At 45.1% G+C, this 17200-nt stretch overlaps 1 protein-coding gene across 1 annotated transcript in view; it reads left to right on the forward strand.

Annotated features, from left to right (window-relative positions):
* Positions 1-17200, forward strand: part of LOC122922341 (MAM domain-containing glycosylphosphatidylinositol anchor protein 1-like) — a 276736-nt gene that overhangs the window by 134943 nt on the left and 124593 nt on the right. The window contains exon 4 of the mRNA XM_044272917.1: positions 15956-16152. Coding sequence (XP_044128852.1) covers positions 15956-16152 — 197 coding nt within the window. The remainder of the gene's footprint in view (positions 1-15955; positions 16153-17200) is intronic.

Below are 17200 nucleotides of genomic sequence, written 5' to 3' on the forward strand. Positions count from 1 at the left end.
GTATGTAGTGAGCTCCCTCTAGTGGTGGCTGTATAATCTGTATGTAGTGAGCTCCCCCTAGTGGTGGCTGTATAATCAGGTGATTTTCCTATTTCATGACGTAAAGTCATGATTTTATTAAAGACACGGAGGCGAGTATTGCTATCTCCTTCTTTACTCTGACCAATAGCAGCAAAGAAAAAATAAAAATATTGAAACATGTGATCAGCCCCTCCCCATAGTCCCCCTATAACAGGCCACACCGCCTGCAAAACCTCCTCTTTCTTTGTAAGTCCAAACACGAAAAGTCCAACTGAACCGCCAACCAGGAACCGGAACAGCCTGGGAACAAAGCGCCATCCATCCGGAAGCGAACTGGAACAACAGGAACAACGCTGAAGAATCTCCTGAAGCTGTCCACATCACATGATCGGCTGGAATCAAACTGCCGACCCTCCGAACCAGGACGTAGACCAACGGATACCACTGAATAGGCCGATCTCAACCTGAAAGAAGGCGAAAAACAGAGCCATGATAGAAGCAAATTGGTGCATCGTATTCACAAACAAATGGTTGCGACAAACCTACTCAGGAAAAAACTCATAGAGTTAAGCAATATGCAAATGACACACAATCAAAATCATTCCTATTGTAAAACCCACATAGGGAGGGAAAACATAGGGTGGGCAATACTCGCCTCCGTGTCTTTAATAAAATCATGACTTTACGTCATGAAATAGGAAAATCACCTGATTTTATTACAAGACCCGGAGGCTCGTATTGCAAGTTCAAAGTTAAGATAAATTCTCAATAATTGACGAGAAAACGTGAGGACCTGGACGGAAGTAAAATTCCCTGAACGTGGAGACTCTGGACCAGTCCGCCAGTTTCAAAATGTCCTCCAGTCTGGCGCCAGAAACCGCCAAAGAGGTAGCAGATGCCCCCCTAGCGGAATGCGCCGAAAATACAGAAGTGTCTACTCCCGCAAGTTCCATGATCCACTTCATCCACCTAGCCAGCGTGGGAGTGGTCACTGGGGCAAAGGGACGAATGGTCGAAAGGAAAAGATGCGGGAACTCACGCGACCGATGCAGAGAAGTGCGAGCCTCATACTCCTTGAGGCAGGCCACTGGGCAAAGTGAAGGTGAAGCCGGGAAAGCAGGATAAGCGACCGAGCGTATGTGGGTCTTAGTCCTCCTCGAGATGTCAAAAGAGACCCCCTCCGGGGTGTACGAGTGTGCATCATAGTCCAAAGCCCGGACGTCTGAAACCCGCTTGCAGGAAATCAGACAAAAGAGAGTGACGAGCTTCGCCGATAGTTGCCGAAGGGAAAGGTCCGCATTCTGAGGCCAAGAAGATAAAAAGGAAAGGACACGAGACACATCCCAAGTGGCAGAAAATCTAGGCCTAGGAGGACGAGACATCCGAGAACCGCGCAGGAGACGACATACTAAAGGATGTTGTCCCGCAGGGGTACCATCAAACCCGTGGTGAGAGGCAGAAATAGCCGATCTGAACAGGCCGATTGTGCGGTAAGCCTTGCCCTGGTCAAACAAAGAAGATAGGAAATGTAAGATCTCCGTCACAGGTGCCGATACGGGATCCAAGTCCCTAGCCACGCACCAGCGAGCCCAAGACCCCCAGGCTGATCTGTAAGATCTTCTGGTGCCTGGGGCCCACGCATTTTCCAAAAGGACTCTAGCTGTTCCCGAAACTCCTGGGACCTCCCAGGGTCCCCTGAAATCCGACAATGCCAGCAGGCGCAGGGATCCGTCTAGGAGAAGAGGATGTAGTTGGTGATTCGGTCCTCGGAGGAGAGTCTGAGATGTCGGGAGCAGGTACTGGGATCTCTATCATCATCTCCAGAAGGTGAGGAAACCATGACTGGGAGTTCCAAAATGGGACCAGCAGCACCAGATCCGCCGAATAACGTCGCACATGAATCAGGGTCCTGGGGATCAGCTGGAATGGAGGAAACACGTAAAGCAGATCTCTGGACCAATCCTGCAGAAACGCGTCCACCGCTTCGGCTTCCGGGTCCGGGCGCCAACTGTAAAAACGTTGTAGTTGCGAGTTGAGACGGGAAGCAAACAGGTCGATGCAGCAAGGACCCCAAACCTGACATTAAGGAACGGAACACCGTTGGATACTGCCAGTCGCTGGAATCGGAAAGATACCGAGAACTCCAATCCGCATGAATGTTCTGGACGCCAGGGAGATATTCCGCCAAGACAATCAACTCCTTGTCTAGACAGTAGTCCCAGAAATCCTTCACCAAACGAGACAAGATGGTGGAGCGGGTTCCGCCCATGCCGTTGATGTACCTCACCGCTGACACATTGTCCATGCGTAGTTGGATGCAGGATCTGGCCGTGTCTCTCGTGAAGCTCTTGATCGCAAATGATCCAGCCAACAGCTTCCAGCGCATTGATATGGAATCCTGCCTCGGCCTCTGACCAACCGCCTCCAGTCGTGATCCCCTCGCAGTGAGCTCCCCAGCCCGACAGGCTGGCATCTGAATCCACCACGAAATCCGGACGATGGCCGAAGATCGCCTTGCCGTTCCAAGCTTGCAGATTGTGGATCCACCAGGATAGTTCCTCCTTGGTCTCCTCGTCCAGCGAGATCCAATCCGCATAGGAAGCTCCCGCCCGTAGGTGGGAAATCTTCAGGCGCTGCAGAGCCTGGTAGTGGAGCGGGGCTGGGAAAACCGCCTGGATAGAAGAGGCCAGCAGACCTATGATCCTGGCTAGTTGGCGTAAAGAAATCTGGGAAGACGACCTGGCTTTGCACAACTCCTTCCGTATGGACCGAACCTTGGCCGGAGGCAGGCTGAGCGTCCCTGCCGTGGCATCCACCAGAAACCCCAAGAACTCCATCTCGTGAGACGGGGTGAGGCAAGATTTCTCCTGATTGAGGAGGAAACCTAGATCCGACAGAAGATCCATAGTCCAGCGAAGATGATCCAGTAATACTGACCGATTCTGGGCCATGATCAGAATATCGTCCAGATATATGATGAGACGAACTCCACGACTGCGTAGCCACGCCATAGCCGGACGCATCAGCTTGGTGAAACACCAGGGAGCCGAAGATAGGCCGAATGGGAGGCACGTGAACCGCCAAATCCTGTCCTGCCAAGAGAAACATAGAAGGTTCCTGGACGCGTCCTCTACTGGGACAGTAAGATAAGCGTCCTTCAAGTCCAGCTTGACCATCCAATCGCCCACCTGTAGGAGGTCCCGAAGGAGATGGATGCCCTCCATTTTGAAATGGCGGTATCTGACAAACGCGTTGAGGGCGCGTAAATTGATAACAGGCCGAAGTTGGCCCCCCTTTTTCGCCACTAGAAAAATATTGCTGATTATCAGGCCAGGGGACATCGGAGCCGGTTCTATGGCTCCTTTGCGGACAAGGTCCGACAGTTCTGAGTCGACCAGTACGCGGTTTTCCGCTGAGAGTATTGCCGGGTGCGGAGGTGGGATGGATAGTGGAGAGGACGTCAGCTCGATATGGAAACCCCTGACCGTGGACAGGACCCATCGGTCTGAGGTGATGCGGGACCAAGCTGGAGAAAAAAGACGTAGTCTGCCCCCTACACAAGCCTTTAAAGAATTGAAATGAGTTGGTAGACTCACCGTAGGGACGTCTAGAAGACAGGATTTCCTCGATATCCTCTTGGACGCCAGGAGCTTCCTCGTGAAGGGAAGAACGAAGACTGTTCTCGTCTGTGCTCCTGGAAGGAAGACCTCTGGGAGAAGGAGCCTCGGCCCGAACCACGGGACTGAAACTGGGCACGGCCGGACAGGCGGCCCCTGAAGCTGCCGGCCCTGGTAGAGACCCTACTGTGAAAAACCCTCTTCATAGAGGATTGGGCCTTGTCTAGGGCCGTAAAAGCCCCCACAAACCTCCCGAGGTCCTTAATGAAAGGTTCTCCAAATAAAAGGCCCTGGGCCTCCTTTCCAGCCTCCGTAAGAGCTAGGTTAGCCAATTTTGGCTCAATTTTGAAGAGGATGGCCTTTCGCCTCTCTATAGCTAAGGACGTATTCACGTTCCCTGCTACGCAAATGGCCCTTTGTACCCATTCGCGCAACTCTAGCGGATCAACCTGTTTGTTCTCGGCTTTAGCGACCTCCGCCAGGTCAAATAGCTTAGCTAGCGGGCCAAATATGTCCAGGAGTTTATCCTGGCAGGACCGTAGCGCCGACTCCAGACCCCTACGCGGGTTCCAACCGGATTTGGAGAGGAACTGCGTCATTTTGGGATCGACCGCCGGAGTCTCGCATACCCTGTTAGGGATGACAGGTCTGGGGCATTCCGCCCTAAGCTTATTGCGAGCCTCTTTGGAAAGAGGACAGCGCACTCTAGCCTCCAAATATTTGGAGACGTGCTCCAATGGTAACCACTCAGCCGAGCGGGGGTGGTGGAGCGAATCTGGGTCGAACAAGGGTTCCCCAGAAGGATCCGTCAAAGATGCAGGCATACCTTCTGCAACAGACGTTAGGGAGCTACACCCGGGTAGGGGGTTATCATCCATGACCCCTGATGGGTCCTCCTCTGCCTCCTCAAAGGCGTCATCTAAAGCCTCCTCCTCGGATCCGATCTCAGAGTCGGATTCCAAATCCTGTAGTGCTCTAGCACTTTTCCAACTGCGCGTACGTTCTGCCTGACGCGTACAGGCTCTCTTGCGCGGCCCAGGCGCGCCAACATTGGTGGAAACATCATCACCCTTCTTATTTCTTTTTCTGGAGGCTGGCCCTGGCCCGGCTGGTTTAGGAACCATAGCGGGCTGCGGGGTAGGAGAGGCAGCTGGATGGGCAGCGAGGGCCTGAGCGATAGTCTGGGAAATGACTGAAGTCATTGAACCCATAGCCGCTGCAATGGCATCAGACAGGGTTGATTGAAAAGCCAGGGAACTACCTGTAGGAGCCAACACTGATTGGCAATCATCCCCAGAAGGGGTTAATTCCACATGGGGAATGTCATCCTCCACTGGGCCCTGCCCACTGAAATCGGTATTGGGCATAATGCTGTTTGGCTGCAGCCTGCCTCTAATAATAGTGTGGGAAGGTAAGGGTTAATAACACTAACACTTATTAATCCACTATCGACTCCACTGGTAAGAGGTGATTTCCCAGCCAGGGAGTAAGAACCGATGCACTGAGAGAAAAAACCTGCAAAGGAAGCGATCCTATGAAAGCAGAAGCCGCCGCTCCGGAGCGCCGCAGTGAGAGGGAACCGAAAGCGGAAGTGCCCGAGATCTCGCGAGATCTCGGGCGGCGCGAAGCGGCAGCAGGAGAGACAGCCGGCGGCAAGATGAAAGGTGAGCCGCGGCGGGAACGAACCCCAGTGAGGGGGAAAAGAGAGGGGGGTGAGCGGACTGAAGCACAGCCAGCAGCCGCAAAATACACCTAAAATAAAAGCAGGAAAAGACACAAAACGAGAAATAAGTCTCTCCTGGGACTTGAACCAGGGATGTCTACATAGGGAAGACCACTATACCATCAAACTATAGCATTAGCACACCTACAATAGAGGTGCCCCAGAAAAAAGGGGGGGTCCCCAGAGCTGTGCCTAAGGAAATAAAGGCATAAGGAAAAGGGGGTGGTGATTAACCCAATAACCTCTGTGAAAAGGCAACGGAAAACTGCCAAAATCGGGAAAAACACAATATAAAATAGAACAGTCAATCAGACATATATCACAGGTACTTATCTCTGCGGTCAGCAGCAAAGAAAGAGGGGATTTTGCAGGCGGTGTGGCCTGTTATAGGGGGACTATGGGGAGGGGCTGATCACATGTTTCAATATTTTTATGTTTTCTTTGCTGCTATTGGTCAGAGTAAAGAAGGAGAATAGCAATACTCGCCTCCGGGTCTTGTAATAAAATCTGTATGTAGTGAGCTCCCTCTAGTGGTGGCTGTATAATCTGTATGTAGTGAGCTCCCTCTAGTGGTGGCTGTATAATCTGTATGTAGTGAGCTCCCTCTAGTGGTGGCTGTATAATCTGTATGTAGTGAGCTCCCCCTAGTGGTGGCTGTATAATCTGTATGTATTGAGCTCCCTCTAGTGGTGGCTGTATAATCTGTATGTAGTGAGCTCCCCCTAGTGGTGGCTGTATAATCTGTATGTATTGAGCTCCCTCTAGTGGTGGCTGTATAATCTGTATGTAGTGAGCTCCCTCTAGTGGTGGCTGTATAATCTGTATGTATTGAGCTCCCTCTAGTGGTGGCTGTATAATCAGTATGTAGTGAGCTCCCCCTAGTGGTGGCTGTATAATCTATATGTTGTGAGCTCCCCCTAGTGGTGGCTTTATGATCTGTATGTAGTGAGCTCCCTCTAGTGGTGGCTGTATAATCTGTATGTAGTGAGCTCCCTCTAGTGGTGACTGTATAATCTGTATGTAGTGAGCTCCCTCTAGTGGTGGCTGTATAATCTGTATGTAGTGAGCTCCCTCTAGTGGTGACTGTATAATCTGTATGTAGTGAGCTCCCTCTAGTGGTGGCTTTATCATCTGTATGTAGTGAGCTCCCTCTAGTGGTGGCTTTATAATCTATATGTAGTGAGCTCCCCCTAGTGGTGGCTATATAATCTGTATGAAGTAAGCTCCCTCTAGTGGTGGCTGTATAATCTATATGTAGTGAGCTCCCCCCAGTGGTGACTGTATAATCTGTATGTAGTGAGCTCCCCCTAGTGGTGGCTGTATAATCTGTATGTAGTGGGCTCCCTCTAGTGGTGGCTGTATAATCTGTATGTATTGAGCTCCCTCTAGTGGTGGCTGTATAATCTGTATGTAGTGAGCTCCCCCTAGTGGTGGCTGTATAATCTATATGTAGTGAGCTCCCTCTAGTGGTGGCTGTATAATCTGTATGTAGTGAGCTCCCTCTAGTGGTGGCTGTATAATCTGTATGTAGTGAGCTCCCCCTAGTGGTGGCTGTATAATCTGTATGTATTGAGCTCCCTCTAGTGGTGGCTGTATAATCTGTATGTAGTGAGCTCCCCCTAGTGGTGGCTGTATAATCTGTATGTATTGAGCTCCCTCTAGTGGTGGCTGTATAATCTGTATGTAGTGAGCTCCCTCTAGTGGTGGCTGTATAATCTGTATGTATTGAGCTCCCTCTAGTGGTGGCTGTATAATCTGTATGTAGTGAGCTCCCCCTAGTGGTGGCTGTATAATCTATATGTTGTGAGCTCCCCCTAGTGGTGGCTATATGATCTGTATGTAGTGAGCTCCCTCTAGTGGTGGCTGTATAATCTGTATGTAGTGAGCTCCCTCTAGTGGTGACTGTATAATCTGTATGTAGTGAGCTCCCTCTAGTGGTGGCTGTATAATCTGTATGTAGTGAGCTCCCTCTAGTGGTGACTGTATAATCTGTATGTAGTGAGCTCCCTCTAGTGGTGGCTTTATCATCTGTATGTAGTGAGCTCCCTCTAGTGGTGGCTTTATAATCTATATGTAGTGAGCTCCCCCTAGTGGTGGCTATATAATCTGTATGAAGTAAGCTCCCTCTAGTGGTGGCTGTATAATCTATATGTAGTGAGCTCCCCCCAGTGGTGACTGTATAATCTGTATGTAGTGAGCTCCCCCTAGTGGTGGCTGTATAATCTGTATGTAGTGAGCTCCCTCTAGTGGTGGCTGTATAATCTGTATGTATTGAGCTCCCTCTAGTGGTGGCTGTATAATCTGTATGTAGTGAGCTCCCCCTAGTGGTGGCTGTATAATCTATATGTTGTGAGCTCCCCCTAGTGGTGGCTATATGATCTGTATGTAGTGAGCTCCCTCTAGTGGTGGCTGTATAATCTGTATGTAGTGAGCTCCCTCTAGTGGTGACTGTATAATCTGTATGTAGTGAGCTCCCTCTAGTGGTGGCTGTATAATCTGTATGTAGTGAGCTCCCTCTAGTGGTGGCTGTATAATCTGTATGTAGTGAGCTCCCCCTAGTGGTGGCTTTATCATCTGTATGTAGTGAGCTCCCTCTAGTGGTGGCTTTATAATCTATATGTAGTGAGCTCCCCCTAGTGGTGGCTATATAATCTGTATGAAGTAAGCTCCCTCTAGTGGTGGCTGTATAATCTATATGTAGTGAGCTCCCCCCAGTGGTGACTGTATAATCTGTATGTAGTGAGCTCCCCCTAGTGGTGGCTGTATAATCTATATGTAGTGAGCTCCCCCTAGTAGTGGCTGTATAATCTATATGTAGTGAGCTCCCCCTAGTGGTGGCTATATGATCTGTATGTAGTGAGCTCCCCCTAGTGGTGGCTGTATAATCTGTATGTAGTGATCTCCCTCTAGTGGTGGCTGTATAATCTGTATGCAGTGAGCTCCCTCTAGTGGTGACTGTATAATCTGTATGTAGTGAGCTCCCTCTAGTGGTGACTGTATAATCTGTATGTAGTGATCTCCCTCTAGTGGTGGCTGTATAATCTGTATGTAGTGAGCTCCCTCTAGTGGTGACTGTATAATCTGTATGTAGTGAGCTCCCTTTAGTGGTGACTGTATAATCTGTATGTAGTGAGCTCCCCCTAGTGGTGGCTATATGATCTGTATGTATTGAGCTCCCTCTAGTGGTGACTGTATAATCTGTATGTGGTGATATATACATACCATACCTTAACCTATACATTTTTTGTTGGACTTTGCAGGATGCAAAAATAACATATATGTTTTTTTGTGTAGGTTAAATGTTGGAGATTCACATTTCTGCAAAAAAAACAAAAAAACATGTCCTGTTCTTGTCCGTTTTGCAGATAAGGACAGGCATTGTTACAACAAGAAGCAGTTCACATCAGTTTAGCAGGAACGTTTGGTTCTGGAATCCGCCGGGATCGCAGGAACATTTTGTATCGGGTTCAAGAATTTGGAACTTTTTATTAAAGGGGAACGAAACCCAGGAAAAAACCTAAATCATGCCAATACTTACAGTCCATAGAGCGCACAGCTGAGTCTCCCCGGTGCTAGTCCTCCCCATCTTCGGCTAAAGAATGGCTTGGTGGATATGCTCCACATTGAACAGGAAGTTCTGGAGAGGGACAGGGCTTGACCCCATTGACCGATGCGCTGCCCGTTCTCTCCCCCTCCCCTGATATCTATCATCTTCTTTGCTCGTTCCTCTCCAGCCATTTACCAACTGAGACAGGACCTGAGTCACCGTGTGTGCGGAGCTCCTGTGCGGTGTGTGAGCGGTTAGTGCTTTCCTCTATAAGTTGTCAAATACTAGGAGTTGTAGTTTTTTCCTCTTCCTCACACTATATTGTCCTCTGGTAGCCCATAATAACATCCTATAAATGCTGGGAGTTGTAGCTCTCTACTATTATAAACCTTTCCATGTAATTTCCACTGATGCTTCATAATAAAAGTCTGACCCTGCTGGGGTTTATAGTTCTGTCCCCTTATATTCCTCTCCATGTAGTGGACACTGATGCCCCATAACAGTCTGTACATGCTGAGAGTTGTAGTTCTCTCCTCTTATACCCCTTTCCCTATAATGTCCATCGCTACTCCATAATAGCAGTCTGGTCATGCTTGGAGTTGTAGTTCTTTCTTCTTGTATCCCTCTCCATGGAATGGCTACTAATGCCTCAAAATAACAGTCTGGACTTGCTGGGAGTTGTAGTTCTGCCTTTTTTTGTATACCTCTCCCTATAATGTCCACTGACTCTCCATAATAACAATCTAGACATGCTGGGAGTTCTAGTTCTTTCCTCCTATATCTCTCTTTATGTAATGTCTAGTGATGTCCCATAATAACAATCTGGACATGCTGGTAGTTGTAGTCCTGTCCACTTAAAAAAAAAAAAAAGACCATACTTCCAGACTCATCTCCAGCAGCACCTGACAACAGACCCTTTTTATATCATCTTCGTCTGAGGCCTTAAACCCAGGACCATAACATTATGGTAACACCGCCACACGCTTCAGTAACACGGAGACAAAGATCGGATACTGACAGACGGGGAAGTTTTCCATCAGAACAGGCATTGTATCTCACTGACTGGTGTCTGGGTTTTATTTGTATATATTTTAGTGGGGAGGGAGATTAATCTCAGTGGATTTAGTATTCTGAAGACTATTACAGATCCACATTGTGGTAACCCAGCTTTCCCAAGATCCTAAAAGTCAAGTCTGTCTTAGCTATGACACTATTTAGGAATGGGGAGGGGGATATATCTTGGTAGATTTAGTATTCTGCAGACTATTACAGCTCCACGTGGTGGTAACCCAGCTTTCCCAGGATCCTGAAAGTCAAGTCTGTCTTAGCTATGACACTATTTAGGAATGGGGAGGGGGATTTATCTTGGTAGATTTAGTATTCTGAAGACTATTACAGATCCACATTGTGGTAAACCAGCTTTCCCAAGATCCTAAAAGTCAAGTCTGTCTTAGCTATGACACTATTTAGGAATGGGGAGGGGGATATATCTTGGTAGATTTAGTATTCTGCAGACTATTACAGCTCCACATGGTGGTAACCCAGCTTTCCCAGGATCCTGAATATCAAGTCTGTCTTAGCTATGACACTATTTAGGAATGAGGAAGGGGATTTATCTCGGTAGATTTAGTATTCTGCAGACTATTACAGCTCCACATGGTGGTAACCCAGCTTTCCCAAGACCCTGAAAGTCAAGTCTGTCTTAGCTATGACACTATTTAGGAATGGGGAGGGGGATTTATCTCGGTAGATTTAGTATTCTGCAGTCTATGGCACCTCAACATGGTGGTAACCCAGCTTTCCCAAGATCCTAAAAGTCAAGTCTGTCTTAGCTATGACACTATTTAGGAATGGGGAGGGGATTTATCTCGGTAGATTTAGTATTCTGCAGACTATTACAGCTCCACATGGTGGTAACCCAGCTTTCCCAAGATCCTGAAAGTCAAGTCTGTCTTAGCTATGACACTATTTAGGAATGAGGAGGGGGATTTATCTCGGTAGATTTAGTATTCTGCAGACTATTACAGCTCTACATGGTGGTAACCCAGCTTTCCCAGGATCCTGAATATCAAGTCTGTCTTAGCTATGACACTATTTAGGAATGAGGAAGGGGATTTATCTCGGTAGATTTAGTATTCTGCAGACTATTACAGCTCCACATGGTGGCAACCCAGCTTTCCCAAGATCCTGAAAGACAAGTCTGTCTTAGCTATGACACTATTTAGGAATGGGGAGGGGATTTATCTCGGTAGATTTAGTATTCTGCAGACTATTACAGCTCCACATGGTGGTAACCCAGCTTCCCCAAGATCCTGAAAGTCAAGTCTGTCTTAGCTATGACACTATTTAGGAATGAGGAGGGGGATTTATCTCGGTAGATTTAGTATTCTGCAGACTATTACAGCTCTACATGGTGGTAACCCAGCTTTCCCAGGATCCTGAATATCAAGTCTGTCTTAGCTATGACACTATTTAGGAATGAGGAAGGGGATTTATCTCGGTAGATTTAGTATTCTGCAGACTATTACAGCTCCACATGGTGGCAACCCAGCTTTCCCAAGATCCTGAAAGACAAGTCTGTCTTAGCTATGACACTATTTAGGAATGGGGAGGGGGATTTATCTCGGTAAATTTAGTATTCTGCAGTCTATGGCACCTCAACATGGTGGTAATCAAATCTCTTTGCACTTAATACTAACTAGGAGATTATTTCCAACAAAATGGCCACTCTCGCTGTGTAGGCAAAAGTTATCCAGACCTATCCCGGCCCCCCCCTCTTATACTTCGTATCTCACATGCACTTACATGAGAGGGGGAAGAAGTCATGGTTGCAGCCTGAGCGAACAATGCATTGCATTATTAGTTTACTTTTCTTGGTCTGCAATTGTGATATCTAACAAACCAACGTAAATAACAGACACATGAGACACATGAGCAGATTCTGTTACGTTTTGTTGGCTGTTCTTTTTTGGCTTTAGTTCCCCTTTAAGACACAATATTAGCCTATGTGGTGCTGCGTCTGCTTCTTACAGAAGATGAGTTGGCAGAGGTAAAAACATCAGTCACTCGAGCCACAGGGTAATGAGTACCTGGCGATTTCCCTGCCATCTTGCCAGCTGTCTGGTTTTTTTATGGAGCCGTGTGATCTCATGGCTCAGAGACACTGTGTTTAGATGAGATGTGGAACAGAAGACGACTGAAGAGCTGTGTTGTATCTGGAGCTGACACCATCTGTCCTTCCGGATAATATGCAGGTTCTGGAATAGCGGAGAAGCCTCCTGTCACAGCTCCAGCCCCACCTCGTACGCTGCGCTTCTCTCCTGGCGAACGCTCCTGCTCTGCGTTCCAATTTCTTTTTTCAGTAGGAAATAACCTGGACTTCCAGCTGACAGTAGTGACATTCTGCAAGAGGAGAAACGACTGGAAATTCAAGAATCTCGTTATCATACACAAATTGATTTGATTACATCTCTCCGGGACGCCGGGGTCTTCTTTCAGAGTAGTTTCTTTAACACAATCAGATTTTTTTTGTTCTTTTTAATTTTTGCCGTACAATGAACGTCGATTCCATCAGAGGAGCGCTCCAGCAGATCATCACAGGGCCCCGAAAAACATCTAACTAACAGCCATTCTCTGGTATTCATCTCATTGGCCCAGCAGGGCGGCCACAAAAGTAATTATGTTTCAGATGTATTTGGTTTAGCATCAAGTGTTAAAAACTAAGAAATGAAAGACAAGAAAGATTAACAAATAGATAATGGAGAAGTGGAGGAAACTTACAAACACATAAAACTGTCCAGTGATCCTTTAATATTAAGTCGACTCTAAGTTGCTACCATACTGACCACAACTGTACTATAATATTGTCCCACTGTACAAAAATATAACTACTATAATACTACTCTTATGTAAAAAATAAAATTACTATAATACTGACTCCTATATACAAGAATATAACTACTATAATACTGCTCCTATGTACAAGAATATAACTACTATAATACTGCTCCTATGTACAACAATATAACTACTATAATACTGCTCCTATATACAAGAATATAACTACTAGAATACTGCTCCTATGTACAAGAATATAACTACTATAATACTGCCTCCTATGTACAGGAATATAACTACTATAATACTGCTCCTATATACAAGAATATAACTACTAGAATACTGCTCCTATGTACAAGAATATAACTACTATAATACTGCCCCCTATGTACAAGAATATAACTACTATAATACTGCCTTCTATGTACAAGAATATAACTACTATAATACTGCCTTCTATGTGCAAGAATATAACTACTATTATACTGCTCCCATGTACAAGAATATAACTACTATAATACTGCTCCTATGTACAGGAATATAACTTATAATACTGCTCCAATGTACTATAGTATAACTACTATTATACTGCTCCCATGTACAAGAATATAACTACTATAATACTGCTCCTATGTACAAGAATATAACTACTATAATACTGCTCCCATGTACAAGAATATAACTACTATAATACTGCCTCCTATGTACAAGAATATAACTACTATAATATTGCTCCCATGTACAAGAATATAACTACTATAATACTGTTCCTATGTACAAGAATATAACTACTATAATACTGCTCCTATGTACAAGAATATATCTACTATAATACTGCTCCTATGTACAGGAATATAACTGCTATAATACTGCTCCTATGTACAAAAATATAACTACTATAATACTGCCTCCTATGTACAGGAATATAACTACTATAATACTGCCTCCTATGTACAAGAATATAACTACTATAATACTGCTCCTATGTACAGGAATATAACTACTATAATACTGCCTCCTATGTACAAGAATATAACTACTATAATACTGCCTCCTATGTACAAGAATATAACTACTATAATACTGCCTCCTATGTACAAGAATATAACTACTATAATACTGCTTCCTATGTACAAGAATATAACTACTATAATACTGCCTCCTATGTACAAGAATATAACTACTATAATACTCCTCCTATGTACAAGAATATAACTACTATAATACTGCCTTCTATGTACAAGAATATAACTACTATAATACTGCCTCCTATGTACAAGAATATAACTACTATAATACTGCCTTCTATGTACAAGAATATAACTACTATAATACTGCCTTCTATGTACAAGAATATAACTACTATAATACTGCCCCCCTGTGGAGAATATAATAGTGTCTCATAATGACATTTGATGCTTTTTGTTTCTCCTGTCTATAACTGAAGTGCCGTTTCATGTCCTCTCTCGGCCGCTCCGCCCTGTGCCCCGTGTTCTGCTTTCTCAGCTCCGCTCGGTGGGGATCAGCCTCTTACAAGTGAAGTGTTAGTGGTTTCTCTGGGGTATCCACTTAATTATGAGAAGGGTCAGGCCACAGATAAAAGGGAGCGGAGGGATTGAGTCACTGGAGGATTATTCATTAAGTGATGAGAGCCTGAGCCTTGTTTTCTCCCGGACGACCTTCTCATCGATCAGCACCTTCCATCTCTTTAATTAATGTCTCTTTTATCTGATTTTTCTCTGTTATGTACAAGCCTCCTGAAGCCTCCTATTAACCTGTGATTTCCCGTTCCATGGTGGAGCTGGATTTGGTATTTACGTATATCGCCCTCACCCTCTCCCACCATGGTTTTTGTAACACAGGTTTTATATGTCCTATGCTCTACCTTTCCCTGGTCCCTTTAGATTCTTATTTCAAGAATATTTATGTTTCCCAGGAAAGTGGAGACAGCAGGGAAGCAGCTGTCCAGGATCAAGTAGAGCTTCTAACCACATGACCAAGGACAAATATTCCGGTCTTGGAGTCAGCATGGAGCACCCCGTGTTTCATACACATACTGTACATTCTCTCCCAATAATTTGGGGATCCATAGTAAACTATTATTTTATGTTATATTGCTATTAATGGTCTGCTGCAAAGCATCATGGTCCAAAGCACGATAGGTGGATTCTATTTATTTATCTCGGGCATGCCCACTCGTTTCCACCCACACCTTGTATATAACCGACACAGTCACTTTGTCTACTTGACCAATGACTTCTATCTGAACAAACATTGGTTAGTTCGGGTTAGGAGTGTAGGCGTTGACCTTGGTTCAAGACATAAGATAATTCCCTGGGAATTTGAATAAGGTCTTCTTTACTTTCCATCAGACCTCATCTTGGGTCATCCAGCAGGAGACTGGGTTGCTTTTTAAACCACTGGTTGGGTTTTGTGAATAATGGGTTGATTTAATGGTTATTCAGTTAGTTCCTTGGGCAGGTTTTGTTTATTGGACGGTGACTTTGGTTCTTGATTAGTTTACTGGTTGGGGGATTGGTTTCTTGGATGGTCAGTAGGTTCTTATGTTCATGTTTTTTTTTTTTTTTTTTCTTGGATTGTTGATTGCCTGCTTCCATGGTGGTTTGGGTTCCTGAAAGGTGAGTTGAGTTTTTGAACGCTGAGCTGGTTTCTTATTTCTTAATTAGTTAGTTTATTCATTGGATGGTAAACTGTTTCCTTGATTGGTAGTTGATGGGTTAGTTCTTCAATGGTGGGTTTCCTGTGTGGATTGGTTTCTTGGATGCGATGGCAGTGTGGTTTCAAAGCTGAAATTTTTTGGTTTCTTAGTTCAATGGTTGATGGATTTGTTTCTTGTTTGGTAAGTTGGTTTCTTGGATGATGGGTTAGTTTCTTGGAGAGAGTTTTTTTATTGAATGGTGGATTGAATGTTTTTTTTAATGGATTTTACTGTTGGGTCAGTTTCTTGGTGGGTTTCTTGAGTGGTAGATTGGCTTCTTCGAAGATGGTTTAGTTTTTTGGATGACTGGTTAGTTTTTTTATTTCTTTTTTATTTAGGTGGTGGGTTAGTACTTTGAAATGTGCATTGCTTTCTTGTTTGGTGACCTGTAGAAATTAATGGGTTCTTAAAATATAACTAAGATGTTAAGTTGAGTAATTCCATTATGCATCACAAAGTTTATAAATGCGCACTGCAACCCTTCCCTCCAGATCTAGATGAACCCATTTTAACCATTCACCAGACCATCAGTGACGTTAGAGGGAGCTTCTACCAGGAGAAGACCGTGTTCCTGCGATGCACTGTCAGCTCCAACCCACCTGCTCGCTTCATCTGGAAACGGGAAACGGAGACTCTGTCACACAATCAGGACAATGGTGTGGACATCTACGAGCCTCTCTACACACAGGTAAGGCAGTACTCTCAGGATAAGATTCAGATTCATTGTCACTTCCACCACTCAGGCTTCTAGATAAATAATATAGATTATATCTCCTTAAAAAGACCCAAAAGCTGGCAGATTCTGGCTTCATTCATTGCATTTTGGCATATTTTTGGGGGCTTCCTGATACCTGTCCTGAGTTCTACAAATTTATTATATCACAAGATGTAAATGAAAAAATGTTTTACAATTTGCATTCAGTCCAATGCGTCTTGTTACGGTTCTGACACCGTTGATACAGGAGCTCCATTGCCTCCTTGCTCCTCATGTAACCACGTACAGATCAAGCAGTAGGTTTACGTGTAGTCCTATGGAACACACTATTACATCATGTCACCTTGTGGCCGCTATTGACTATCATGATGGAGTTTCATACAATTAAATAGCTTATTCTACAGGATATCCGGGCCTATTATAGTCTGCAGTCTTACCCACTACTAGTAATAATGAGGAGGGATGGACAGGATGAAACATTATGTCTCTCCACAAAGTCAATTTATCAATCAATACGTTCTGTGAATGTTCTCGGTCTCTAAATTACATGAAGTCATCACTCTCCTGAGCCATCTATACTGACTAATCAATCACAACTGGCCATGTGGCAGACAATAAAGAGTTAAAAAAAGAATCTGATGTATAATGCGCCCAGGGCAGATGAGGAGCGGCTGACTATTGGGCTACAACCATGGTCTACACTTTTCCTAATGTAGCAGTCTGATAGTTTGCAAATTGCACCCTGCTCCATTATCATCTCAAATATTTGCAGATTGCTTGGTCTGGAGAACACTCAAGCCAATTACTACTAGGGTTCACCCATTGTTTTAGAGAATTTTAATGGACCTCTGTATAACGCAAGTGGCGTTCTGTATAAAGGTACTGCGCCTGTGGAGTTTATCATCGCTGTAGCTGAGGAGATATCCAGGTGCTGAAAGCAGAGATTATAATCCATTCCAGGGTTCTGTGGAATAATGCCTTCTGGACCTTGGAATATGATTTGAGGCTCTCTAGAAGACAA

This window comes from Bufo gargarizans, unplaced genomic scaffold (genome assembly GCF_014858855.1).
Source record: "Bufo gargarizans isolate SCDJY-AF-19 unplaced genomic scaffold, ASM1485885v1 fragScaff_scaffold_220_pilon, whole genome shotgun sequence".
NCBI classification, from domain to species: Eukaryota; Metazoa; Chordata; class Amphibia; order Anura; family Bufonidae; genus Bufo; species Bufo gargarizans.